The sequence below is a fragment of the Macaca thibetana genome, chromosome X (assembly GCF_024542745.1).
Source record: "Macaca thibetana thibetana isolate TM-01 chromosome X, ASM2454274v1, whole genome shotgun sequence".
NCBI lineage: Eukaryota > Metazoa > Chordata > Mammalia > Primates > Cercopithecidae > Macaca > Macaca thibetana.
This window is the reverse complement of record NC_065598.1, coordinates 110,407,163-110,420,267: the sequence shown is the minus strand read 5'-3', so window position 1 is coordinate 110,420,267 and position 13,105 is coordinate 110,407,163. Positions and strand designations below refer to the sequence as shown.

The window sequence follows — 13,105 nt, the reverse complement described above, 5'->3', positions numbered from 1 at the left end:
TCCAGGCTTGAGGGTGGGGCCTTTGCCTGGGAAATGCCCTCTTCTACCCAGTATTTCCCTGTCTCCTGTCCATATCAAAGTCACTGCTCACAACTGTCCAGTTGCTTCCCATTTTACTAAAAATAAATGGCAAATTCATCACCATGGCCTACCCACTCCTATATTTGTGAGATCATCTAACTTTTTCTGTTCCCTATCCTGTTGGTCTTCCTATTCCTGAAACTACTAAGCTGATTCCTGCCACAGGGCTTTTGAATGTGCTCTTCCTTCTATCTGAAACATTCTTTCCCTGTATCTTTACCTGGTTTATTTCCTCACATCACTGAAGTCCTTGATGCTACTTTCTCAGAGAGTCATTCCCTGACTACCCTTACCTAAAATGAATCACCCATTATTCTTTCATGTTATCCTGCTTTATTTTTCTTTATACAACTTGTGATTATCTGATATGTTTATTGTCTGTCTCCCACACCAGAAATGAGGGTAGCTACTTTGTCTTGTTCACTGCTGTATCCCCAGTACCTATAACAGTGCCTAGCATGTAGTAGGCTTCCTGAAATAATTGAATAGTTAATATGTAATAGAAATATTAATATTTAACTGTTTTTAACATTCTTTTCTATAACTAATGGTACTATATGTAATATAATACCACATTTCCATGTGTTTACAGTCTATAAATAACACACTGGTAGATAACCTGGAAGGAATATAAAAATTGCTATTGTACATTTTGTATTCTATTTTTACTGAGTATTGAGTGGGTAGAGTATATCCTATTATTTACTTTTGAAGGTGTTACATGACATGGATGTTTTGGGTATTCCCTGCCTGTTTGCAAACAAGTATTTGGGACCATCTGGGAGTACAGAGAACAGTGTTGAACAAAAGAGATTGTTTTGCTAGTTCCAGAGCAGTAGTGCCTTTCAAGGCAGTGCATTGCTCTTCAGTTATGACTTCATTGGAGTAGAATATAAGGTATATTTAGTAAGAACTATTTGACCTGTTTTAAGAAATATTTACTAATTGATGACCTGGGGGATTTTATTTAGAGGGTTGCAAAAAAAAAATTTTAGTGAGTTGCTTTTAAAAAGCATGTTGGTGGTTTGTTGGATAGAATTATACACTAATAAAGCTGTGATCTCAGCTTGGGGACAAATTCTGAAATTTGTAAACTGCTTCATGAATTAACACTGTAAACCTAGATGTTGCTATGGTGGCTCAAAACTGAATTGTCTAGCTTTGACAGTGTTGCAGGAAACTTGTTAGCCAGATGAACTCAAGATGTCATACAGGAAAAGCATCTAGAAAAGCATTATGAGGCCTGGCGCTATGGCTCAGGCCTGTAATCCCAGCACTTTGGTAGGCCGAGACAGGAGGATGACTTGAGCCCAGGAGTTCGAGACCAGCCTAGTCAATATAATGAGATCCCTGTCTCTACAAAATAAATAAATAAATAAATAAATAAATAAATAAATAAATAAATTTTTAAAAATGAAAATAGTTATGGCCTAGAATGACTACCCATGGTTTTATAAGAACTGTGGATTTATTGAACATATTTTATAAATATCAAATAATGTTAGTATGTAATCTTATCAGGGATGGAAATATAATCATGCTATATAGAGCTGGATGTTAAAGTGATATTTGTTAAAAATAAGTCCTACATGTATTTCAATTTCATACAATAATTTTCATAATTCAGCATCTTCCTAAGTTCCTTGTGTATATGTATAAGACATGACTGACACCACTTTATTACTGGCAAACATGATGCATCTGTGTGATTCAAAGCCTTTTTGTGTTTGATAGTACAAAGTCATCTTCAGCATTCTTTATAAACTACTTCACTGCAGGACATGTTATTTGTCAGCTATTACCTAAATTAGATTTGATTCACCACCAGGTCATAGGCTGATTGTACTATCATTGAGCCATGTATTAATCTCAGTGTGTTATCAGGCCTCAAAACCTGGCAGGTTCCAGAGATTCTGTATATGGTGCTGAGTCATGACTATACTCCAGAAACTGTGAATAGGCATTTATACATGTTGGATGGCCTTCTTGAAATAAGATTAGTTATCCAGGAAGCCAGTGCTCTTGAGTCTCATCCTGAAACCACGTATGGCTATATGGCAGATTAACTATTGGAACTGAGAATTATAGCCTAGGGATAACTTGTGTGAGAGAAAACTGCCTTTCACAGGGTGAGATTACTTGAAAGAGAGTATTATATTTTAAAAGGAGTGTGATTTTTAGAATCAGATATTGGCATCCTTTATTGCTTAAATTGTATAACCTTGAGAAACCTGAGCCCCAAATGCCTCATTTGTAATATTGGGATGATAATAATAGTAGTCATAAAAGTTTGTAAGGCTTAAGTGAGGTAATCCATATAAGCATCTGACACGGAGCTTGACACCTAGTAAAGGCAAAATAAACTATAATCCCTGTTATTATTATTATTGTTTTCTGAGGTCACCTGGCAAAGCTGGTGAGAAAGCCCAAATCTCCTAGTCAATGCCTTCTCATGTAAGACTATATCAATTTATCATTTCATCTGCAAATGACATTAAAGTTTGCAATCATGCTACATTTCCATTTTTCTCTCCTCAGTGTCTATTTCTCTATTTTTCCATTTTCTTTCTCCTCAAGCCCCATTCTAAAACCTTTGACCAGTATTTTTAGATAGCTTAAACAATGTGAATAGGAAGTATCAAATTTTATAATTGATTTTTTTTTTACACAAAGGCAACAGAAATAACATGCCTATAGTTTTTATGTGTTGTTTTAAAGAAATCATTTTAGTGACATTGCAAAATTCCATTTATCATTTTTTAATAAATAATTGTCTTTGCAAATTGGTCACTGCCTTTACAATAAAATAAAACAAAAAACATATGGTCATTTTGGACACTTTAGAAGAATCTTTTTTTTTTTCCTTCGTCAACATAGAGAAAGAACATTTCTAAAAAACCATGTTATGTATATTAGCCTAGCAATGTTTTTCTGTCTTTTCCTTCCTTTTCCTATCCTTTCTGTATAGATTGTATCAGCTGTGGGGCCCTGTGCTAGTCATATTACTTCTCTAAGCCCCAGTTTTACTGTTTGTAAATATGCAGTACAAACCTTATACACTTACAGACCTGTTAAAAAAGCAATACAAATTCTTTACAAACTACAAAAAGCTAAACAAATGAAAGTAATTACTGTTATTATGGCAAAGATCAGTAAAGGCAGCACATTGGATCAACAAGGGTGGTATAAATTGGAAATTAACAATAAGTGTCTAATTATCTACTGTGTACAAGTCTATTTTGCTGAATTAATAAAGGCAAATGTGTAGGTTGTGGCAAGTTATTTTCAAGTGTTGCTTAGTGGCAATGTCCTCAGAAGCAAACCCCTCTCAAGTATATAGAGCAATTTACTATCCTCCTAGCACTTTCACATACATTATCGTATTTAATCTTCAAGACACCCCTGCCAGGCTTGTATCATTACCTCCATTTTATAGATACAAATTGAGATATAATTTACCTCTTACAACAGTGGTTGAGGCAGGAGTGAAATCCATATTGATACTTACACCGCTGTGCCTTTTATTATAACAAGCTCCTCGACTATATATCTGTTACTTTATCCAAAGAATAATTGGTCCTCCCAGCTTTTATAGCACCTTGGTATAATTCCAAATTTGCTTTAGATGGCTTTTGGCCCCACCCATAACCTCCCCATCTTGTGACTTGTAGAATCTGTGTCCTGGCTCTGTGACTGTTTCAGGAATACCTAACTAATGTTTTCTACATGCTTGATTATCAGACAGGCAAGAAAGTATTAGAGATTCTAATTAATGTCTCTAAAGTAGAGAGGAGAACAAAAGAGGACCTGTGATAACTGCCTAAGTTAATCTATTTCTTGAGAAACCATATGATTGGTAAGTACCTGGAATTTCTCCAATAATGCAAAGATTGCAGCCAGCTCTTAAAGTGAGAGTATTATGTTGCATGACTTTGAAGTGGTGGGGAAGCGAGATTGAGAAGAGGCAATCACTTTAGGTTTGCCATTCCAAAGGAGATTCTCAGTGAGAAACTATCCCAGCAATAGTGTTGTGTAAAACTGAGTGGGTAGAAAGAGAAAGCTACCCTCCACATTGATCTTCAGCATGGAAAAATTACCTAGTATAGTGATTACCATCAAGGGCTCTGGTACTAGATTGTCTAGATTTAAATCCAGGTTTCATCATTTATGGCCTGTGTGACTTGAGGGAAGCCATTTGACTTCTGAATGTCTTAGTTTCTGTTCTTCGAAAAGTTAATCTCATAGAGTAGAGAGTAGAATAGAAGTTAACAGAGGCTGGGTGGGGAATAAGGGAGCAAGGATGGGGAGAGGTTGGTGAACGGGTACAATGTTACAGTTAGATAAGAGGAATACATTCTGCTTTCTATTGCACAGTAAGGTGAGTATAGCTAACAACAATGAATTGTATTTTTCAAAAGCTAGAAGAAAGGAATCTGAATGTTCTTACCACCAAGAACTGATAAATGTTTGAGGTGATGTATATGTAAATTACCGTGATTTGATCATTACACAACGTTATCCATGTAACAAAACATTAGACTCTACCCCATAAATATGTATAATCATTATGTATCAATTAAAATTAAATTAAACGTAAAAAGAAAATTTAAACAAATAACATAGAACTAAAAATAGTATATATGTCCAAGTCTGATTGTGAGGATTATATGAGATAATGCATATAATTGCATGGCACAGAGCAGTGCCTGAGATGATGAATAAATACTAGAAGGTATTATTATTATGACAGATACTATGACTGTTGCCACTTTCACTTTGTATCTTCTGCAAGATTTAGCTGGGATAGTTATCTGGCAAAAAAATTCTAAAGATGCTCAATAAATGTTTATTGAATTATTGCTCTGTCAGAAATGTCATAATGATAAAACTGTGTGGTGCGCTGGATGGTTTGGGTGGTGACAGTAGGTAGAGGAAGGTTGGGAGTCAGGAAGAGGCTTCTAGTAAAATAGGTGCAGGATAGATTCATTATGATAAGAACATTTATTTGCTAGTTAGTGGAAAGGGTTCAGGAGATGTGGTTTTCAGTCCCAGCTCTGCCACCAATAAGTTGTATACACTTGGCCTACTGACCTTCCTCTCTGGCTGTTATTTCCTTATTTTTAAAAATGAGGCACTAAGACCAGATGAGTGGTTATGAACTGTGGTCTGGGGGTCTGAAATATGTAAAAACAACTTCTTCAAATCTAATATGTCTGCATTTGCTTTTCTAATCTTCCCTTATGTCTTCAGGTCCCCCTCTTCCTTGTGAGAAACTCAGGTGTTCCTGGTAACCAGATAGTGTATAAAGTCCCTTATTGTGATAGTGACAATCCTGTGACCCAGAAGCAAAGGAGAGAATTGTCTTTGTGTTCATTTGGGTAAGAAAGTCTTGGTTGGGCCCTAGGTGTAATTCAGCAACTCCTTTTCTGGGTTTATCCATAAGTGATGCTAGAAGCTAGCTATCTTATTTTCCACCTTTGCTTAGGTATATTGATTGGTCTGATCCATGAAATGCTATTTGATAGCCTGAGTCAGATTTCAGTAGCCTATAAATGGAATAGAAGCAAATGATTTTTAACTCTTTACTTAGCATTTATGCTGTACATGACACAATGCTACTAAATTTTAAAGAACAGATCGATAGGGGAGAGAGAATTTTGTTAGGATCTCTCTGAGAGCATTTTAAGGGCAGCCTGATTGCCTTAGTCCTTAAAGGTAATATGGAAGGTTTTCTCTTTGTCAGACCTATTGCCTTGATCCCAGTAGTAACCAGTGTGTTCATCTTAATCTCTGTGGAAGATCTGTAACCTTCTGTTAGCCAAATCTACCTAGTACTTACAGATGCATTAGTGGGCAGCCATTGGCTGGCAAGTAGAGGGAGAGGAATTGGGGAGAAAGAGAGATTTGTTGGGCCTCAGTGAGAGAAATGACATTCTTTCCTGATTTTATGAGACGCAGAATTTAAAAAATAACATGGTGTTGATTCAGCTTGGTTAGCTAATTAAAGGAAGCCTTAAACACTGGGGTCCCAGAGGAAAAGCATTCATAATCCTGAGTCCAGTCTGTGGGACACAGCAGAATAGGGTGAAAGTGCACAGGACTGGGAATCATGATCTCTGTTCTACTTCCAGCTTTGATACTAATTTGCTGTGTAATCTTGGTCGGGGCAAGTCTGAGTTTTACTTCCCAATTTATAAAAGAGAATTTGACTAGCATAGTCTCTAATATACATACTGGCTCTAAAAATTTGATCCTAAGATTCTATAAAGTAGCCATTGAAGCTTATCTAAGTTACAATATTACAGATGGATCAGGTAGTAGGAAGAGGGGGTGTGGAAGAGAGGGTCTGTCCTACTGAATTAATCTATGCACAGGAAAAGAAGGGCAGTCCCTGAAAGTTCGGGTAAGTGACTTTTAATCCTTTACTTTCTGTGAAATTGTTGGTTCCAGAATATAGATTCGAAGAGAAGTGTATGGAACTGGGAGTAGTAATTTTTCCTTAAAAGTAAAGTATTTTAAATTGAGTAGGTATTTGAAGGCATGAATCCTTTAAATTTTGATCATAAAACCAATATCCCTCAAGAATAGAAAGATGACTAAATTGTATTCTGTGGCAATGAAATGCAGTTCTAGTTTAAGTAAGAGATGAAAAGTTCAGATTTACCCTTTAGAAAGGTCACTCTTGCTGTACCATGGTGTGGAAAATGGATCAGAGGCAGGAAAGACTGAATAAGGAAATCCCTGCTAAGATCCTCCACTTAGGAAGTGGTAGTGGTAATGGAGAGATTGGATGGGAGAGGAGTTGAGGAAGACTCCCAGGTTTCTGGTTTGGGCAACTGGAAGGATGGCAATGCCATTTGCTAATACAGGAAACACAGGAAAAAGCGGAACAACAATGAGAGTAGATGGAAATAACACATTTTAATTTAAAAAAGTAGTTAAAAGAAAAAAGGAGCAAAGAAGAAAATCAATCGTCCAGTAGGGGGCGAAAGAGCTAAATAAACACTTTTTTTAACTAAAAAAAATATTTATGAGGAAACAGCAAAATTTTGAACTCTCTGAGTCTTCGGTTTAGGTTCTGAGCTTTCTCAGTGGTCAACTAACTTTTATTTTATTATTTTATTTTATTTTATTTTATTTTTTTATTTTATTTACTTAGAGACACAGTCTGGCTCCATTGCCCAGGCTGGAGTGCGATGGTAGGATCTCGGCTCACTGCAATCTCTGCCTCCCGGGTTCAATCCATTCTCCTGCTTCAGGCTCCCGAGTAGCTGGGATTACAGGCGCCCGCCACCACACCCCGCTAATTTTGTATTTTCAGTAGAGAAAGGGTTTCACTATGTTGGCCAGGCTGGTCTCAAACTCCTGACCTCAGGTGATCCACCCGCCTGGGCCTCTGAAAGTGCTGGATTAGAGGCATGAGCCACCACGCCCGGCCGAAATAACTTTCAAATACTTTTTTCTTTTTCTTTTTTCTTTTCCCCCTCTGAAAAGTGTATTTGACAGTGTTTTATGTGTTGCTAGGGGAGACGGTTGCTATGGAGAGGGATGATATCGTAACTCCATTGTGAACCAGTAAGAACACTCTCGTGGGTCTAACGTCTTCCGGATGAAGGCTATTTGAAGTCACCATAACCTGGTCAGGAGAAGTGTGCCTGTCGGCGGGGAAGTGAGGAGCTACAAGGGTTTTTGTTTTGCTTTGTTTTTATTCTTGTAAGTAGGTTGAGACTAGAATCCTTTCTTTCCAATTATATTGGTTCCTAACTTGATTATTTCTATTTCCATGGTCTGAGGTGGACATAGTTTTCCCAATCTTGGTAGAAAGCACAAAAGTATTTTTAATCACGTTTAGTTTGATTATTTGATGTAAGAGAAAGTTAAAATGTTATCTTTTTCTTTCATAGGGGGACAATATCGAGGTTTTAAATCTTGGAGAAATGGCTTTCGTCTACTTGGCTATCAGATGCTTATGTACCTTTCTGATAAGCACAACATTCGGCTATACTTCATCTTCAGACACCGAGATAAAAGGTAAATGGATTTTAATGGAATCGTTTTTAAATTAGGAAAAGTAAAATTAAATGGATTTTAATGGAAAATTAACTGTCTTTTTGACCTACCTTATGGAAGTGTGTAACTAACTAGTAGATGAATTGTTATTGAAACTATTTCAGGAAGTCCATGAACAAAAGCTATGTTCTTACTAGTCACTTTCTTGTATAAGGTAACTGATGTTGACACACATTTTGTGTGATAAATGACAAATTAAAAGACACTGTCCATACCTTTTTGTATAGTCTTTTTTAACAGATTAAGTATCTGAAACTTCATTGCCCGGTACTAAACTAACTGGAACAGTTCCTTAATTACTATCCTTAGTTACTATCCTTAGCTTTTATGACAATTAGATAAATTAAAAAGGTACAGAAATTTAATGTGAAATTTAAAAATAATTATGGAATTATTTAATTATTCAATTATCTTATTTTATTATATTATGTAATATAATGTTAATGATTTATTAATTAATTAAAATTATTTATAGCCTATTATTATATGTTATATTATATTTAATACAATTAAAATACATATATTTATATTATATTGATTTGTTATTGCTGTTAGACAGATTTTTGTAATAAAATGTTCCCGTCTTAGACCAAATTCTGGCATACATGACCACAGAGATAAAGCCACATTGAATTTTTTACTACTCTAAAAATTAATACCTAGTGAGGCAAAGTCACATTTTGCATATGTGGTTTCTCAAAGAAGGAACAACTATATAGCAGTAGTCTAGATTTTTTAACAGCCTTACTGAGATATAATTTACAGAAAACCAACTCTTTAAAAAGGTACTATACATTGGTTTTCAGTATATTCACAAAGTTGTGCAACAATCACCACTATCAAAGTCCAGAATAGTTGCATCACCCGTAAAACAGCCCCTAAACTCATTAAGCAGTCACACTGCATTGCTTCTCCCTCCGGCCCCTACCAACCACAAATCTACTTTCTCTCTCTATGGATTTGTCTATTTTGAAATTTCATAGAAATGGAACTATGTCAATATGTGGTCTTTTGTGTCTGGCTTATTTCAGTTAGTATAATGTTCTCAAGGTTCATCCATGTTGTAGCATGAATCAGTACTTCATGCCTTTTTATGACTGAATTATATTTGATTGTATGCATGTAGCACATTTTGTTTATCTGTTAATCGATTGGTGGACATTTGGAATCCATCTAGATTCAGCAACATTTGTCATAAAATACAGAAAAAATAAAAGTGTTTTATTGATTTATTTCAGTTAACCCTCCTCAGGATTTTGAGATAGTGGATCCCGGATATTTAGGTTATCTCTATTTGCAATGGCAACCCCCACTGTCTCTGGATAATTTTAAGGAATGCACAGTGGAATATGAACTAAAATACCGAAACATTGGTAGTGAAACATGGACGGTAAGTAAAGCATTCATTTGAGGCATCAGAGTGATCATCAGGTGTTATTTTGTGATTCCTGACTTTAGTGTCCACTCCAATTCCCATATCTCAATAGTTCTAATTAGGATATAAAAAGCTTCCACATCTGCCTCTGTCTCCTATGCATCCTGCTATATCTGTTTTCACCTCATCCAGTGTTAAGATTGCCATTGGAAGAACAAGAAAAAAAAAAAAAAAAAAAAAAACTCGGTCTCAAGCAATATGAACTTGAAGAGTACTTCACTAGAAGAGCATTTCACTGTATTTTACAATTGCTTATATTCTTGGATATGGGCCTTATACATGCTACTGAACTGTGACCTTTTCTACTGTAGGAGACAACGCTTATTTATCTTTGTACCCTTCCCACAGAGGGTCACAGGATTGTGGTTCGTTGTATATATTGTAGTAAGAGCTCAATGAAAATGTTTTGAATTATTAATTACTTATATACTCAACAAGTATGTATATTCAAATATTTCTGTTGTAGATGGCATTCTGTTACCTCTCTAATTCAGCTAGGTAGTTTCAAGAGACAATTCAAATCGAGCATTCATTGATCAAGTTTGTGCTGGACACTCTACTAGGTATCAGGAATATATGAATAAACAATAAATGATTTTTGTCCTCCAGAAGCTCATGATTTGTCTGGATTTCTCTGGTTACTTCCAGAGTTTTACTTTATGTATTTCCTGAAGGTTTCATATTATATTTTTAAGTGTGACATAATTTACCAAGTAATGTGCATATGGAATATGAAAATTATCTATTTGATTCCAAGTGGATATAGCTCAAGTTCCTGCCATAAAGTTTTTTTCCTTCCAAAAGTTTTTGTTTTTATTTGGAATTAGATGTTAACATTCAAATGATCTCATCAAATGATATGACATACTGAGGTGAGCTCTGCTGGAAATGTATCTGTGGCATTGTATCAAATAGTCACTAGGACTGTCTTAGATTTTGGGAACTCTCCAGGGTGTTAATGATTTATTAGTCTTATTAATATAGCTCACTATACCATGGAGGCTTCTAAGCTTGACTTTGTCTCATCTTTTTGTCAAACAGACCATCATTACTAAGAATCTACATTACAAAGATGGGTTTGATCTTAACAAGGGCATTGAAGCGAAGATACACACACTTTTACCATGGCAATGCACAAATGGAACAGAAGTTCAAAGTTCCTGGGCAGAAGCTACTTATTGGATATCGCCACAAGGTTAAAACAAAGTTCTCTTTTCATATTTAATACTATCAGAACTATTCATTTGGGAATAAGTCCCTTAATTTTTATGTACCAGGCTGTAGGCACAATAGATCCTGTGACAGTGTGGCACAAAATAGAATCATTCTTGTAGATGATGATTAGTTTTTTAAAATTCTTTAAATCAGCAAATACCTTTGGCAAAACCTGCATATTATTTTATTGATTTAGTTCCCAGTTTTGGGGTCATATTAGTAAACATTCCTGAGTATTTGTTCATCTGCTCAGAGCATCCTAGAATAATTTTACTACTCTTGCATATGCTTATACTAATATGAGTAAATGAGCCATCAAATGTTTTTTGGTTTTGCACGTCCCTCTTATCGTGAAGTGATTTCCAGTAAATTCCTTTTGAAATAATCTTGATATGTTGATTGCAAAATAAAATGGAGAGGTCATAGGAAATGAAGTAAAATTGTGAAATGATTTCACAAATGATTCATCACCAAGCCTTTGAAGCATTCACAATTGATTTGTTCCTTAGGAATTCCAGAAACTAAAGTTCAGGATATGGATTGTGTATATTACAATTGGCAATATTTACTCTGTTCTTGGAAACCTGGCATAGGTGTACTTCTTGATACCAATTACAACTTGTTTTACTGGTAAGTATTTTTATAATTAGACTTCAATATTAAAAATGTCTACTCAAATTAATCGATAGTATGAGTAACTATATTTTCACTAAGTTAAATTCATTATACTCGTCAGAGTTGTATTTATGATGAAAATTGTTTACAATTATTTGAGGATTTCAATGGGTGTAAGTGGTTTTAGGATGTAGATACTGGAAGGTATTCTATGGGTGATATAAGGAATGCAATAATTGTTTCTATACTGAGTTAATTTTGTATCCTTTAGATAGATGAAATTGGAACCTAAACAATTTTGACACATTTTGTATTCTTGTCTTTAAATAAAAATGGGTTATCTATTAAACTGGATCTTTTTTCTGACTCCCTACCTTTGTTAACTGTCACTGAAGCTTTTAAACTTGGCCATTGTGACTCATGTATCTCCTTAGTTTCTTAATTGTTTCAGGGTAACATGATCACCATGTTCTGATGCTCCTTTGCAAGGTTGCACATCTGTTAAGTACCTACCATCTCGACTGTAAGAGCTCTACTTTAGGCTTCCTTCATTCAACACCTGGATGATTGCCATTGCTTCCCAAATGACAGTCGCTCTGATTCCAATCTCTCCCCTTTTTATTCATTCTGCACACTGTAGCCAGCTTTATCTTCCTATACTGCCATCTTCATATACCACGCTCTTGTTCAAAAACCTCCTGTGTCTACTCATTGCCCCAGGATAAAATCTGGGCTGCCATACTCTCTACTATTACCAGTGTGAATGCTCCAATCCATTTAGATCCATCTCTACATTTTTTTTCTCACCCATGTTATTGCCTTTTATACCTTTGTTTGCATTACCTTCTGGAATGCCCTCTGGCTCTATCTTTCTTTCACCAATTTTTATCCATTTTTTCCAAGGCTCATCTGCTCCCGAGTTTCATTAACCTTTAACTGATCCTGTCAGCTTCTGTTTCATTTTTCTTGAGCTATTACTCTTTTCTTTCTTTCTTTCTTTCTTTCTTTCTTTCTTTCTTTCTTTCTTTCTTTCTTTCTTTCTTTCTTTCTTTCTTTCTTTCTTTCTTTCTTTCTTTCTTTCCTCCCCCTCCCTCCCTCCCTCCCTTCCTTCCTTCTTTTTCCTTCCTTCCTTCCTTCCTTCTTTTCTTTTCTTTTCTTTTCTTTTCTTTTCTTTTCTTTTCTTTTCTTTTCTTTTCTTTTCTTTTCTTTCCTGAAACAGAGTCTCCCTCTATCACACAGGCTGGAGTGTAGTGGTGCGATCTCGGCTCACTGCAGCCTCCACCTCCTGGGTTCAAGCGAGTCTCATGCCTCAGCCTCCCGAGCAGCTGGGATTACAGGCGTGTGCCATCACACCTGACTAATTTGTGCATTTTTAGTAGAGATGGGGTTTCACCATGTCTCCCAGGCGGGTCTTAAGCTCCTTACCTCAAGTGATCTGCCCACCTCAGCCTCCCAAAGTGCTGAGATTACAGGCATGAGCCACTGCGACTGGCTTGAACTATTATTTTTTTTTATAGCCTGTAATTATTTATTGTCCAGATGGCATTTAAATTTTTTCTCATATATGTGTGCCTTGTCTCCTGTTAAACTTTTAAGGGATTGGTGGGCATGAATTGTTTATTATATTTCTCTTGACTACCTCCAAAGTACTATACTGAAAGTGGATTACCACTAAATATTTATTACATG

The 13,105-nt window shown here is 35.7% G+C and overlaps 1 protein-coding gene across 4 annotated transcripts in view; it reads left to right on the top strand.

The window, feature by feature from the left end:
* IL13RA2 (interleukin 13 receptor subunit alpha 2) overlaps window positions 1-13,105 on the top strand; it is a 38,454-nt gene that overhangs the window by 16,886 nt on the left and 8,463 nt on the right. The window contains exons 2-7 of one of the 4 annotated variants that reach the window (XM_050775844.1): window positions 5,332-5,459; window positions 7,606-7,794; window positions 7,986-8,112; window positions 9,390-9,541; window positions 10,628-10,781; window positions 11,311-11,431. In XM_050775844.1, coding sequence (XP_050631801.1) covers window positions 8,019-8,112; window positions 9,390-9,541; window positions 10,628-10,781; window positions 11,311-11,431 — 521 coding nt within the window. In that variant the 5' untranslated portion in view covers window positions 5,332-5,459; window positions 7,606-7,794; window positions 7,986-8,018. The remainder of the gene's footprint in view (window positions 1-5,331; window positions 5,460-7,605; window positions 7,795-7,985; window positions 8,113-9,389; window positions 9,542-10,627; window positions 10,782-11,310; window positions 11,432-13,105) is intronic. The other 3 variants (XM_050775846.1, XM_050775845.1, XM_050775847.1) reach the window with 3 other exon arrangements.